This window comes from Eubalaena glacialis, chromosome 4 (genome assembly GCF_028564815.1).
Source record: "Eubalaena glacialis isolate mEubGla1 chromosome 4, mEubGla1.1.hap2.+ XY, whole genome shotgun sequence".
NCBI classification, from domain to species: Eukaryota; Metazoa; Chordata; class Mammalia; order Artiodactyla; family Balaenidae; genus Eubalaena; species Eubalaena glacialis.
This window is the reverse complement of record NC_083719.1, coordinates 167,716,991-167,732,954: the sequence shown is the minus strand read 5'-3', so window position 1 is coordinate 167,732,954 and position 15,964 is coordinate 167,716,991. Positions and strand designations below refer to the sequence as shown.

Sequence of the window (15,964 nt, the reverse complement as noted above, 5' to 3'; positions counted from 1 at the left end):
GACACAGAAAACAAGACACCCACGTGGGAAGTTGGGCTTTTAGGGGGTTTAAGTCTGATACTTTAATTGTCCACAAAACAATTAAAAAATCCTGCATCTGCTCAATGGCCACTGGGACACTGTCCTCAATCACTGACCTTCAGGGACTTCAAGGTGACCTCACAGTTTCTGGAGTCCTGGACATTAGGGCTGCATGGAGGCTGGACTGTGCTCTGGCTCCGTTTCCTGGCAGAGGGGAAGTGCTGTCAAGAATCCAGTCTTTCTTGTAATTACAATGGAAAAGAATCTCAAAAAGAATATATATATATATATATATATATATATATATATATATATATATACACACACATATAAATGTATATACATATATAAAAAACGGAATCACTTTGCTGTATACCTGAAACTAACACAACATTGTAAATCAACTATACTTCAATAAAAATTAAAAAAAAAAAGAACCCAGTTCTACCATTGAACAGTGGCCCTTAGTCTGACTTGGTGGTCACCTGGTCTGACACCTAGCACAGGTAGGGACCTTGCCATCCCTTATAGCTTCCCAACTGGCTGCTCAGCTTCTGCCCCACTGCCAACAACAGGTTGCCTAATGACATCTAAGGCAGTCCATTTCTCTGCTCTATAGCTTGTAGTTGCTAGAAAGTTCTTATTCTGAACTGGAATCTACCTCCCAATAGCATCTGCCCCGGAAGAGCCATCCTAATCTAGATGAGGCAGTCTCTCAGGAAACTCACTGAGGGACTTCCCTGATGGTCCAGCGGTAAAGAATCCGCCTTCCAATGCAGGGGACACGGGAATTAGGACCCCGTGTGCCATGGGGCAAGTAGGCCCGCATGCCAAAAGTACTGAGCTTACATGCCGCAAACTACAGAGCCCACGCACTCTGGAACCCGCGCGCCACAACTACAGAGGCCACACACCCTGGAGCCTGCGCACCACAACTATAGAGAGAAAACCTGCACGCTGCAAATAAAGAAGAGAAAACCCATATGCCACAACTAGAGAGAAGCCCGCGCACCACAATGAAGAGCCCGGGTGCCACAATGGAAGATCCCGCATGCCTCAATGAAGATCCCAAGTGCTGCAACCAAGACCCGATGCAGCCAAAAATAAATAAAATAAATAAATAAATCTTAAAAAAAGAAAACTCACTGAAATGCAGATTAAGACTGGAGAAGAGGGGCTTCCCTGGTGGCGCAGTGGTTGGGAATCTGCCTGCTAATGCAGGGGACACGGGTTCAAGCCCTGGTCTGGGAAGATCCCACATGCCGCAGAGCAGCTAGGCCCGTGAGCCACAAGTACTGAGCCTGCGCGTCGGGAGCCTGTGCTCCACAACAAGAGAGGCCACAATAGTGAGAGGCCCGCGCACCGCGATGAAGAGTGGCCCCCGCTTGCCACAACTAGAGAAAGCCCTCGCACAGAAACGAAGACCCAACACAGCCATAAAAAAATAAATAAATAAATAAATAAATAAATAAATAAATAAAAATTAGAAAAAAAAAGAACATCAGCTTTAAAAAAAAAAAAAAAAAAAAGACTGGAGAAGAGACCCTTGAAAGTCAGGTCTTTCCTGCTCTCAGCTAAAGGTTCCCAGGCCTTTCGGCTTCTCTGGCCCCACTTCACTTTTTCAACCTTGCCCTTAAGTTCATCCCTGAGGTCAGTGCAGTCTAGATGTTCAGAATTAAGTGAGCATCATAAAAGGCGCCCCCACTGGAATCCTGCCTAGCCCTCACCTCTGCACTGGCTGCACCTGGTGCCTGGCCAGGCCAGAGGGCCTGTGGTGATGGCGCCTGCTGGCTCACATCCCTCAGGCTTCCTGCTGGCCACAGGAAGCCGCTCGTCAGTCCCCCCAACCGTAGGTCAGCGAGGTGGGCATGGGTGAGGGCTGGATCAGCTACTAGCTTGGCACCTTTTTCTAGGCAGGCCTGTACTGAAGGCAGGGTCTGGCTTCTCTCTCTTGGATGAGGGCTGCCTGTTGAAACACACTCCTTCTTCCAGCTCCAGTTCCTTGGAGTCCCTTTCCAGATACTTCAGCCAGCGGTTCTTTGAGGGCTGGAGTTTTTCCTACAGGATTGGGAAGTAAGTTTATTCTCAGAGTTGGAAAGCAGACACCTTTACTGAAAATCTCCAGTGCAACTCCGAGGCCTAAGGGCCTCAGGACCCATGTCTACGCCGTCACCAGGAAAGGAATTTGATTGGAAGGTAACGGGAGACAGATATCTTGAATGGAGCACACTGGCACACACTTTGGGAAAGCTGCAGGTCACAAGAACTTTACCAAGAACTTTGCAAATGTCCACACTCCCTGGCCCAGTAGTTCCAAATGAACACAAATGCATAAAGATGTTCCAAGTGTTACAAATAATAGCAAATATTTATAGTAGCAAAAGTTTGCAAACATCCTAAATGCCCAATAAGAAGGGAATAAATATTGCCATATCCACTATATTCTGTAGGTACTTTTTAGAAATGAAAAGAATTGAAAGCTATATAGCAACATAGAAGATATGATGTAAGTGAAAATTCCAGGATGCAAACAAGTGTTTCTTACAGAAGGAATGATGAAAGATTAAGTCTGTAAGTAAAGAAACTGAAAGTATAGACCCAAATATGCAAGAGCTGATGTGTTAGTGTGCTTACAAGCATCTCCCCTATTTATTGATATAATAAAAATATGAAGAGCACCTGGAGAGTGGGCGTTGCCAGTGTGATTCTGTGAGCAGAGGTGGGGCTCTGCCAGGGAGCCTGTCAGTTGTTCCCACTCCCCCTGTCCCTGGCAGGACACAGTGTTCCGTGTACCCATGGCAACTTGGATGTACCAATGGCGTCACCTACTCAGTCACTCAAGCTCTTACACGCACTGCCCATCCAAACACTGTTTGAGCACCTACTTTAACCAGGTCCTGGGAATGAACAACTGGATGTGAGCCCTGCTGTGGGGCTCAGTCTGGAGAAAGGGAACATGGAAACCCAGGCACTTTACAACAGCATGCCTTCCCTACCACAGGTGTGCTGAGAGTGCTGTGGGACAAGGGGAGAACCACAAGGAGGTGAAGTTCAAGCTAAGTTCAGAAGAATTCACCAAGCAGCCAGAAGAAAAAGCTCTTTCACAGTATTGTAATTATTTTACACTGCTGTCTCCACACTTATGAAAGGGATAGGTTTATTCATTTTTGTGTTCCCTGTAGCTTTAAGCCAAGCGCTCATCATTCGGTGACATCAACAAGCATTTGCTGAACAAATGAGGAATGAATGAATAAATGGAACCCGCCTCTGTGACAGAGCCGGCTCAGGTAGCTGGGCTGAGATGGTGCTGCTGGCTTACCTGCAGACTTGCAGGCGCAGGCTGCCGAGGACGTGCATTTTCCTCCTCATCGGCATTTATGGATTCTTCCGGAGACCTTAGGGAAAGATTGTACAGTTGTCCTTTGTAAAATGACCAGGAAGATGAAGGACAATCAAGATGGGAACAGCAAGATGCATGGACTTGACGTGGTTATCAAAGCCTGTTTAGGGGAACTTAGAACTTATCTCTGTTGTTTCGATGTGATTTGGTAATCTTCCAGCAGTTCAGAAGGCAGAGGGACCATCTGTTACTTGGAGCAAGAGGAAAAGTGACACAGGGCAGAAGTGGCACTCTTAATCCAGAGACCAGAGTTTGCATCATGGCTTTGCCAATGACTGGCTGTCACTGACAGTGTGATTCTGGGTATATTACTGTATCCCAGTTTCCTTATTTACAAATGGGGATAATATTGCAAGGGTCACTGTGAAGATAAATGAGACAATACGTGTGCATGTGCCCTGCTCAGTGCCTGAACACAGAGACTAATGTCAGCTGAACTCTGATAGCACAGAGTCCCTCCCATCAGCAATGGAGATGTCCCCATTGCATAGGGTCATATGAGTGTCTTTACTCACCACTACAAGAGAAGGCATTTTACTGAGCTTGATGTGTCACAGTGACTTCATCCAGCCTCCCAGGGACAGCAGGGCTCTTTTACCACATAAAGCAGAGTAAGGAGCTGGAACCTTTGCAGCCTAGAGTAGGGCTGGATGGCCAGTGAAAACATTCATAGTGCAAGGACTGAAGGTTAGCGCCAAAGCCACATCCACCCATGTCAGACAGGGTTGTTACATCACACGATCAGATTGGAGCTCTCTCTAGAGAACTACAATGAGAACCCCAACTCTACCAAATGTGGGCACCTCTACTTCAGTTTCTTCATCTGTAAACAGAAGCCAATGATCCTCACAGGGTGATAAGGAAGATGAAATAAGATCACGCATATGAACCGCCTACCCTGCCACATGGTCGATACTCCAATGTCCAGTTGAGCAGTGTCCTACCAGCTACTAGCCAGAACTCTGCTCACCGTACTATGATTCAGGAACTCAGCTCCATCAACTACAGAACATCTCTCAGCAATATGAAGGTAATAGACTGTCTTCTTGCTTCTAATGTTACCCCTGAGAAGTTGGGTGTCTACTGTGCTTGTGTAGGTGATCTCTCTTCTCTCCAGCTACTTTTCAACTCTTCCCTTTGTCTTCCATGTTCTGCAATTTCATTATGTTGTTGTGTCTAAGGGCAGATTTTATCTTTTAAAATTAACTTATTGAGGTATAATTTATAATTAATATACACTAAAATGTACCAATTTAAGTGTACAGTTAGATGAGTTTGGTAAATTATATCTTTGAATCTATTACTCCCATCAAGATATAGAAAATTTATTGAGATATAATTAGCAAGATATAGAAAACTGTCATCACCCCGAAGTTCCCTTATATGCCTTGTAGGTGATTCCCGCTCCCCAGAATACTACTCATCCCTACAGTATGTGGTCTTTTGTGTCTGATTTCTTTCACTTAGCAATGTTTTTGAGGCTTGCCCATGTTGTTTTTGTTGCTTAGTATTCTATTGTATGAAAATACCACTATTTGTTTATTCACTTGCTTTTTCATCTTTCATTGAATCTATTTATTTATTTTATTTATTTTTGGCTGTGTCGGGTCTCAGTTGTGGCACGTGGGCTTCTCTCTAGCTGTGGTGTGTGGGTTTTCTCTTCTCTAGTTGTGGCACACAGGCTCCAGGGTGCGTGGGTTCTGTAGTTGTGGTGCGCGGGTTCAAGAGCATGTGGGCTCTGTAGTTTGCAGCACACAGGCTCTCTAGCTGAGGCATGTGAGCTCAGTAGTTGTGGTGCATGGGCTCAGCTGTCCCGCGGCATATGGGATCTTAGTTCCCTGACCAGGGATCGAACCCATGTCCCCTGCATTGTAAAGCGGATTCTTTACCACCGGACTACCAGGGAAGTCCCTTCATTTGCCTTCTGATGTTATCTATATGTCTAGTCTTTCACCAAAATCACACTGTCATCTTGATTGCTATAGTGTTATAGTGAATCTTGAAATCAGGCTGTAGAAGTCCTCCAGTTTTTTCTTTATCAAAATTGTTTTGGCAATTGCATTTCTATATAAATTTTAGGATCAGTTTGTCAATTTCTTAAAAAAAAAACAAAACTGCTGGAATTTTGATTGGAACCTAATGGCAGACTCTACAGATCAATTTAGGATGAACTGACATCTTAACAACATTGAGTTTTCCAATCCATGAACATGTCATATTTCTTCATTTAGATCTTCTTTAATTTCTCTCAGCAATGTTTTGTAGTTTTTACTGAAAATTTCTTGCACATTTTTGGGTTATGTTTATCCCTAAGTATTTTATTTTTTGATGGTATTATAAATGGTATTTGATTTTTAAAATTATTTTCCTACTGTTCACTGCATTTATATAAAAATAAAATTTAGTTTTGTATGTTGACCATGTATCCTTGTGATCTTGCTAAATTAACTTATTAGTTCTAGTAGCTTTTGTATAGATAGGCTCATTAGGATTTCCTACATACACAATGTTTTCATCTAGTTTGGGATTTACTGTGTTTCCTGAATCTAAGAATGTAAGCCCTTTGATTCTGGAAAATGTTCTGTTCATTTCCCTGAAAATATTGCCTTTGTCCCCTTCTCTTTATTATCTCCTGCTGGAACTCTTCTCTGTATCCTTCATGTCTCTGAACTTATATTTTCCACCTTTTTGTCTTTCTGTGCTGCACTGTGATTAATTTCTTCAGATTGATCTTCCATTTCACTAATTCTCTCTTCAGTTGCACTTGATCTGTTTAATGGTCCACTAAACTTTTAATTTCAATGACTATACTTTTCATTTCTACAAACTTTTTGGTTGTTTTTTTTAAAAACTGGTTATTTTTTAAAGTCTCTTGCTCCTCATATTAGCAACTCCCCTCTTTTAATTTCATTAAATATATTAAACATGAAATATGTATTCTGCTCTTTTTGGGTCTGACTTTTCTGTCATTTCTGCTGTCTTTTGCTCATGTTGACATACTTCCTTAAGTAAGTTAAACGATTTTTAACTTTGGGTATATGCTCCTTGGAACTTTATATGTGGGAATTCTTTGATGCCTGGGTTGAAGATGTATTGCTCCAAAAAGGAGCTGCATTTACCTCTGCTTCCTGGGACAATTTAAAAATAAGTTCTCAGCTTGAGACTTTTCACACAGCATGTGTAAAAGGCTTAAAGGCCATGTGACAGATTCCTTGCGCTTATAAAATCCTGGAGCAGTATTTCCCTGCTTCAGTCAGTGCCAAGGTCAACACAGGCTGGGTCCCTGCTACGGAGGGGATGCATTTCTAGTTCATTTGTATGCTGAGGGTGTAGTCCTTTGGGGATTCAGCTTTATGTGGTGGTCTCCTATGGACCTTCCCACAGTGAACAGACCCTCGGCTTTGTCTTTGTCTCCTGCTTCCCTCCCAGATGCATGGAAGCTGAAGGGCAACAGGTTTCAATCGCCTCAGCAGCCCAGCTGCATATTCTCTGGATTTTGGGTTTTGCTTCATTTTTGGCCTCTGATGGTTACTTACCTTCTTGTCATCTCTTCAGTGCATTTAAAATATTGTGGCTGGCATTTTAAATTAATTTCAGTGGGAAGATTGTTCAATATCTAATTGCCATATTGTAAGACATGGAACTCTAAGGGATTTCTCCATCATAGACTTCCACCACCCACTCAAGATAAAAACAGGGCAAGATAACCATGCCTCCCTCAAATTACTGTACCTGAGTGACATCTCTGAAATCTGTCCCTGCAGCAGATTTAATTTTTGGACGTGGTGTCTACAGTCAGCACCAGAGCCCTCACCGTAAGCCTGAGAAACAAACAAACAAACAAACAAAAATATCAAGTTTAAGAAGTGTTGACAGAATGCTGAGAAATAGATCCATTAGAGATGCAACCCAGGGAGGATAAAACTGTACTTTGCAAGGCCCAAAGCACCATGCAGGAACCCAAACAATGATTGCTGTTTCTGCAGGGATTTACAAACTAACAGTCTCAGGGACTAATAGTTTCAGTCTATCTGGCTGCCCACCATCACCCTGAACTTTATATATCAAAGCCAAACTCAACCCAAAATCCCACACAAATTGGTTAATGAACATAAGAAATTCAGAAGAGAAGTAACGCAAATTGCCAATAAACATATGAAATGATACACCTCACTCACTCATAATCAAAAGAATATAAAATAGATGAGATACTTTTTTTCACTTAGCAGTCACTCATTTGTTCAATAAATATTTATTAAGCACCTATTATGTGCCAGGCCCTGAACTAGGTAAGGACAACACAATATAGGAATGGACAAACACTACTGTCATCATGGAGCTCACACTGCAGTGAGAAGAGACAGATAATAAGCACATAAGTCACCTATATGGCCATCAGATTGTGAGAAGTGCTTCTGAGGAAAGTAAGGCAATGAAGTGGGGTGGGGCAGAGTGGGGACACAGTAGACAATTTTATATGTGTGTTCAAGGAGTCAAGGAGTGGATCACTGAGAGGGTGACATCTGAGCACGAAATAGGAAGATAGGCAGAAACAAGCCACGTAGATACCTGGGGGAAGAACATTCAGCAGAAGCAATGAAACGGAAAAGAGTGCAAAGACCCTGAGCCTGGCATTTTGGAGGAACAGTGAGGAGGCCAAGTGGCCGGAGCTGAATGGTCTAGGGGGAAGATAGTAGATGAGGTTTAAGAGTGTAGGCCCTGTTACAGGCAGAGTCAGCCTTATAGGCATGAGATCTGCTCTGCTGTCTCCATCTTGAAATTCCTAATAATCTTTGAACTTGTATTGTGTAAGTAAAGTCTGATGAGATAATGAAGCATATTTGTGAGTCGTGGACACCAAATGTGTCCACTGTTTCTTGTCACTCCTTTTGCATACAGCATGCCTGATGACTGAGGAGCACAGAATCGCAGTGAACTCACAAGGTGTGGGAGTTCAGTGAGACTCCAAGTTCAGATGGTGTGTGCAAGTCTTTTTTTTTTTTTCCTAAAAAGAGAACATTTATTACTTATTTTTTCCTCATTAGAACTTTCTTTACAGAAACATAAAGTAAAGCACGACAAAAGTACGTGGGGGGCAACCTTAGCCTGAGAGGCTGGGCTTTCCACTGGAATCAGAACTTGCTTCAGTTGCAGAAAGGAGGCAAGGGTATTCTAAAAAACGTGAACAACCAAGGAAACGTGTCATATCTTTTCTTACTCCTGTTACCTCCCTGGAACAGCCTATGCTGAAAATAATAACAGAAAAAAAAGGGAAAGATAGGGCAATCTTTCCCAGTTCCTTTTCCTCTCAGTACTTCCTTACTCATCAGTGAGCTAAAGGTTGAGTATGGGTAGAATGTGCGTGTATCAAGCAGTGAAGTAAAAATAGTTAATTTTGTGCAACAGCTCCACTGTTCTGGTAGGAATGAAATATGTAGGCATGTATGAGCTACAAAATACAAATTGTGCAACTTTGATGATTCTACGTATACACCAAATGCTCTTATATTATTCTGCATATGTTCCACATATGTACTAAATGCTCTTTGCATTTATAACTGGTGTTGCACAATATAAATGGTGTTGCACAATTTTAAATGTTAGTTTTTCTTTACACAGGAAGATATTAAATAGTAAATTTTAAAACTAGTAAATAAAAGACATCAGGAAAAGTCAGGAGACCATGAAAGAAAGGAAAAGCTTAATATTCTAGTACCTTTAATAGCAGTTTTTTTTCTGCTTTTGAAAAGGGGCCCCACATTTTCATTTCACATAGCCCCCTGCCCCAACCTGGCCCTGTCTGTAGGAGCATGAATGTTGCTCTAACCTGGAAGGTCTGACATGATCTTGCATATGTTTCAGTAGGACCCTTCAGCTGTGGTGCTGAGACTGTATGGCAGAAGCAGATGACCAGTCAGGAGGTTGCAGCAAATACTGAGGCAACTCAGACCACTGTGGTAGCAAGTGGGCACAGTCTGGGTATATCCTGAAGGTAGGGCTGACAAAATTTGCTGATGGATCAGATGAAGAGTGTAAAAGAAAAAGAGGAGTCAGGGATGAGTTCAAGGTTTTTAGCCCGAACAACTAGAAAGAGGGACTTGGCACTTAAGAGCTGGGGATGACTGTGGGAAGAGCAGGTTGGTGAGGGTAAGGTGAGGGCTTCGTTTTGGGATACAGGTTTGGGATGCCTGTTAGATATCCAGCAGAGAGGTAAGTGGTTGGAAGCATACACAAGTTCAGGGGCAGGCCTAGGTCTGAGATGGACATTTGAGAATTGTCAGATTGTCTCATCTCAGACGACCAAGGGAATGAGTGTAGCTAGACAAGAGGTCAAAAAACTGAGTGCCAGAGCACTCTAAGGTTTAGGAGATGAGGAGATGGGAAAAAACTAGCAAAGAGGATTGAAACGCAGCCAGGAAGATAGGAGGAAAACCAGGAGCAGGATGACTGGAAGTCCAAGTGAAGACAATGCTTCAAGGAGGAGGAAGTGACAAACTCTGACAAATGCCATCAATAAGTCAAGTCACTTGAGGACTGAGAACCAACCATTATTTTTAGCAACATAGAGACCATTGCTGACTTTGACATGAGCAATTTTAGTGGACTGGTGGGGAGTGAAATCCCGTTTGGGGAAAGTTCAAGTGAGAATGGGAGGAAAGGAACTGGAGAGGGGAAAGGCAAAGTTTAAAAAGACTGATAACTGACTTATGGTTGCCAAGAGGGAGTGGGTTGGGGGAAGGATGGATTGGGAGTTTGGGATTAGCGATGCAAACTATTATATATAGAATGGATAAACAACAAGGCCCTACTGTATAGCATAGGGAATTACATTCAATATTCTGTGATAAACCATAATGGAAAAAAATATGAAAAAGGATGTGTGTGTATGTGTGTGTGTGTGTGTGTATATATATATATATATATGTATATAAAAAACTGAATCACTTTGCTGTGCAACAGAAATTAGCACAACATTGTAATTCAACTATACGTCAACAAAATAAATTGAAAAAAAAAATTCTAAAATGACTGACAACTTATGTCTGGCATAACCGGTAGGGTGTATGCTCTCCTGCATAACAGAGACTGCTTCCTGAATACTGAAATGCATTCTCCCCTCATCTGGGAGCAGACTAGACTACATTTTCCAGTCTTCCTTGCAGTCAGGTGTGGCCATGAGACTAGGTTCTTCCCAGTGGAAGGCAAGCCACTTCCAGATCCTTCCTGGGTAGCTCCTCCCTGATCTTGCTCCTTTGAGGGGCAAGAGGCAGTGGGAGACAAGCCTCAGGGAATAACAGAACCTCAAGATTACAGGTGCCTGGGTCCCCGGATGACCATACCAAGGACAGCTGCCCTGCTGATCTCAATCTCTCCCAGGAGTGTTACAAGAGCAAGAGAAACAACTTCTATTGCGTTAAGCCACCACAATTTTGGTGTCTGTTTGTTACTGTGGCCTAGTCAGTCAAAAGCCATATACCACTGCACAAGCATGTGGGTGCTGAGAGGAAGGCAAAGCTTCCTCAGGAATTCAGAAATACATACTGACATCTAAAACAAGCAGCAGTCACTAGCTATGAGCCAGCCCCTGCCTTCTGAGACCCAATCTCAAGGTAGGCCTCAGCAGCTATACTTACTGACAGATGACCAAATTGTCCCCACTCCCACCCATCCCAACTGACTGGACCAGCGGTGGACATCTGAATCAACCAGGTCCATCAGATTGTTTCTCCCAGGAGTTTATAATTGAGACTCAGCTATTCCAGTTGGTTTGAAATAAGATTCTGTGGTCTGTGAGTGGAGTATGTTACTGTGAACTGGGAACAGAGAGGAAGGGAAGGAGAGGAGATAGGGACAGAGGGAGGAAGGTATAGGGAGAAACTGGGTGAAGGGAGGAGAAGGGAGGGAAAAGATGATGCTTGCGTTGTTGGCAGCTTTTCAGTTCTTGGGGTTGGTTCTTCAAGGGGTCAAGGATGAAGCTCCTCCCTTGGATCCCCCCAAGATACCCCATTACCTTGCTAGTACATTTTAAATTTTGCTGAAGTGTTTTTATCCTATTATTTGCAACTAAAAGAACCTTGGTCAAAAGAATTCCTCTGATTTAACTTCAAGGAATTTGTCCTAAGGAAATAATTGGTCAAGTGAAGAAAGAGGTATTTGTAAGAAGCTTCACTGCAGAGTTGTTCGTAACAATGAAAACTAAAGTCAACCTAAATGCCCATCAATGTGGGGTTTGTCACTTACTCATTCAACAAACATTACTTGAGCAAGCACTATGTGACAAGCACTGTGCTAGGTGCCAAGAGTATATCAGCAAAACATACAAAAAAGGGTATATAAGTGTCCATCAACAGACGAGTGGATAAAGAAGATATGGGGTGTATGTATGTGTGTGTGTGTGTGTATATAGACACACACACACACATATATATATAATGGAATATTACTCAGCCATAAAAAAGAATGAAATATTGCCATTTGCAACAACATGGACGGACCTAGAGTGTATCATATTAAGTGAAGCAAGTCAGACAAAGACAAATATCATATGGTATCACTTATATGTGAATCTAAAAAAATAATACAAGTGAATTTATTTACAAAACAGAAACACACTCATAGACATAGAAAATAAACTTATGGTTACCAAAAGGGGAAGAGGGGGAGAGGAATAAATTAGGAGTATGGGATTAACAGATACACACTATATAAAATAGATAAACAACAAGGATTTATTGTATAGCACAGGGAACTACATTCAATTTCTTATAATAAACTATAATGGAAAAGAATAAGAAAAAAAATATGTATAACTGAATCACTTTGCTATACACCTGATACTAACATAATATTGTAAATCAACTATACTTCAATTTTTTTAAAAAGGGTATATAAGTAAAATAGGCAAAGCCTCCGTTCTTATGGAACTTACAGTCTCAGATGGACAATACTCACATAAACACACTCGCCTATATTTCTGATCAGGGTAATGAGATTAACTAGGGGAAGCCCCAACAATGAGCACAAAGGCCCTAAGAGGGAAGCAGATTGGGACTGTTTCAAGGTCAGAAGGAAAAGCCCCTACGGCTGAAGGAGGAGAATGATGAGATGAGGCTGGAGAGGTGGCATCAAGGGCTGGAGCAGGTGAACAAGGGGCTCAATGAGGACCCTGTGATATTAGAGATCAGGTGGGTCGGTAAGTATGGACTTGAAAAGAACTGTGATGCTGGGTGAAAAAATTGGGCTAATAAGAGCATTTACAACATGCTCCCTTCAGTCCACATGCTCTTTCTTCTCCTAACTACCTTCACATCCTGCCTGCCCCCTCTCACACCCCTGCATCTACCAACAGCTGTCTGCCCATCCCCAGTTAGGTCTGATTACTCAGTTATCTTCTTACAGACCCCTGTACTTTCCTCTCATTTTGCTCAGTCTAGTTTTAAATTACATGTGTGTTTTAGTTTCTCTTCCTGTTCCACAAGAGCAGATCAGTGAAGGCAATAACATGGTCTTACCTTCCATTGTGTCCCATGCCTGCATACAGAAGTTACTCAGTAAATACTTACTGACTGAATAAAAAAAGGAAGGTAGCTTTCCAGGCACTGCTCCATTCATTTCGCTTCCTGAAGGAAGATGATCTTAGGGAGCAGGAGCGCTATATCTAATGAACTTGAGCCAATAATGGAACACTGGGTTCCGTGAGAAATATGCTTCTGCAGGGCTGGGTCCCACCTGCTTCCTGGTATGGGTATTAGACACTCTGCTGCTTGGGACTCACCCGCAAAAATGACTGCTTCTCTCCACAAGCTTTGCATGTCCATTTGAGACTCTTTTTCACCTACAATGAAATTTCAGAATTATAGCTAAAGTAATTATTTGAAACAGGTGGAACTGGATCAGAAATAATAAAGAGATAAGTGGAAAAGAATAAAGAGTCCAGAAACAAACCAACACATGTATGAAAATTTAGTATATTATAAAGGTGAAGAAAGAAGAGACTATTTAATAAGTGGTTCTGGGAAACTGGCTATCCATATGAAACAAAGTCAAATTAGATCTCTACTATCTGTGGTTCTCAAAAAAAAATTCCATGATATTTCAATTCTTGATAAATCTGACTAGATGGATTCTCTCTTAACATAATAAAATGCCTTACATCCAGCTCTAAAGCTGCAGAATCACCACCAGCATTCCCATGAAAGTCAAGAACAAGTCAAGGATCTGCACTATTATTTACCATTTTTTTCTGGATGTACTAACTGATGGAATTGGAAAAGAGAACATAGCAAGAGGTATGAAAATGGAAAGAAAAAAAAAACTATCCTTATTTATGGATGATATGATTTATTTCTTTAAAACTCAAGATAATCACTTGAAAAACTACTAAAACCAGTAAGACAATCTAATATAGGGGCTAGGTAGAAAATTAATATATCTTCAAAAATTAATATAGCTTATAAGCAAACATCTACTTAGAAGAGATAATTAAAGAAATAAATCCATTTGTAAAGGCAACAAAGAAAATGTTATCAAGGGGCACCAAAACTGTTTTAAGAGATGGAATGAAATGCCATGCTTAACATCACAAAGATGTCTCGGTTGATTCATAAAAATTAACATGATTAATATGATCCTAATACAAAAACCATCAGGGCTTTTGGGGAAGTACCTAAAAGGATTCTAAGGAGGACAAGCAGCATCTATTACAAATTTAAGTGGGTATATCCTAAGATTCCACTTCTCAGCATCTACCTTCAAACACCATAAAAATACTGTGTATCTTCTACAGGTACATATGCAAGTAAGAAATGCATGAAAAAAATAATAAAAGCTCTGGAAGGACACACAGTAACTGGCTAGCTCTGGGGAATGAAGATACAGAATTCAGAGGCTGTTGAAATTAAATGAGATGTGTGAAACTGCCTGATACACAGCCGACTTGGAATTAAACTGTTAACCCTCTTTTCCCACTTGGTTTCAAATCACTTTTCAGAGTTGAAAATGACCATGAGAATACGAACTACATTATATATATAATAATTTAAAAGTGGAAATGATTCCCATTTATTCTCAACTCCTAGAACCAAAAAAAAGAAATAAGTAAAAAGTTTCTAAGCCCCTAAAATGACCCTTACAAAGTCACAGCGAACTTACAGGTGCATACCCAGCCTCTTACTGGCTTTTAAACAAAGTCACAGAGAACTTACAGGTGCATACCCAGCCTCTTACTGGCTTTTAAACATACATTTTGTATGTTTGTACATACATTTTGTATGCAATTTGATGCTACCCTTCTTCAGGGCACAGCAGATTAGCAGGGGACTACCAGAAGCGGATACAATGACAACCTTGACAGCATCAAGCCTGGAGACAGAACGTGATTCAGGAAAGAACAGGTTAAGTGACATCACCTGTTTTACGTCTTGAGTCAGGGAAGCAATACGTTTTAGAAACTTCGATTATCCTGTTTAAAGGCGCGAGATTATTTACACTCTGAGTAGGCGTCGAGTCTCTAACTACGGTCAGAGCCAAAGAGTGCCAGCAGGGGTGCCCAGTCGTGCCTCAGTTTTTAAAACTACCATTTCTCTTGTATTTAAATGAAGAAAGAGCCATTTTGGGGGCTAGGCTCTGCATAAAGGAGGCTATCCTCTACCCTCAACCTGGTGTGCCCGACCACCCGCTAGATAGAGTTCACGAGGCCGCCTCGGCAGAAACCATTATGCCTGGTTTCTGCGAATCTTACAACCACCACGCAAAAAACGAAAAAAGCCAGAACAACGTTATGGAGAAGCGACATCAATAAAACCTAGTTCTCAAGACAGACATCGTCAGTTGTCCGGGACCCAGACACACCCCGCAACCGCACGAGACGGCGCCCACGCCTGGGGGAGGAGGTCTGGCCCCCGCGACCCCACCTCGTCCTGCCCGCCATCCCCGTGCTCTGAGGAGAGGAAGGCCCCACCTGGTGCGCCTGGAAGAGGCGGCAGCAGGAGCACCGCAACACCCGAACCCGCTGAGGGGGCGCCATTGCGACCACCGTCGCCGCCACGCGTGCGCCGCACTACCCTGTCCGCCCTGGCTCCGCCCGCTTCAGGCGCTCGGGCCCCTCTGGCCTCAGGCACCGCCCCTAGAGAGCGTGCGCCCTGCGCTCGGGCCCACTCGAGCTTCGCCTCTAGGGTGCACTTGGGCCACGGGAAAGCTCAGCGTTATTCGGCGGTCAGCTGGGAGCCCTGGCGACCTCAGGACTCGGGCCGTATCTCTGCTGCCGAGTCGAGCGTTGTTTGGGGTTTGCGTCAGTCAGGTCACCGGTTGTCTGTCTCAGCCCGAAGCAGTTCCCGCCTCTATCTAAACCAGCGTTTCCGCCTGGGCTCCCTGGGAAGATTGACGTTTCAAGGGCTGGGTCTCCAGCCGCCACTGGGGGGGTCCGGCCTTTGCTGGTACAGTTTCTTCTGCTTCTTCAAGTCGGGGAGAGGGAGCCGGAGGGCGCCTCCCTGCTCGGGCCCACTCCCTGGGGCCCACGGTGGGAATTTGCAGGACCTCTGGTCA

The 15,964-nt window shown here is 42.9% G+C and overlaps 1 protein-coding gene across 3 annotated transcripts in view; it reads right to left on the bottom strand.

Moving 5' to 3' along the window:
* Nucleotides 1–15,964, bottom strand: part of MRNIP (MRN complex interacting protein) — an 18,265-nt gene extending 2,301 nt beyond the window's left edge. For 2 of the 3 annotated variants that reach the window (XM_061190057.1, XM_061190059.1), the window contains exons 1-6: nt 15,381–15,964; nt 13,197–13,256; nt 7,154–7,242; nt 3,341–3,416; nt 1,925–2,079; nt 138–225 (exon numbers count right to left, since the gene is read on the bottom strand). In XM_061190057.1, coding sequence (XP_061046040.1) covers nt 138–225; nt 1,925–2,079; nt 3,341–3,416; nt 7,154–7,242; nt 13,197–13,256; nt 15,381–15,446 — 534 coding nt within the window. In that variant the 5' untranslated portion in view covers nt 15,447–15,964. The remainder of the gene's footprint in view (nt 1–137; nt 226–1,924; nt 2,080–3,340; nt 3,417–7,153; nt 7,243–13,196; nt 13,257–15,380) is intronic. The other variant, XM_061190058.1, reaches the window with a different exon arrangement.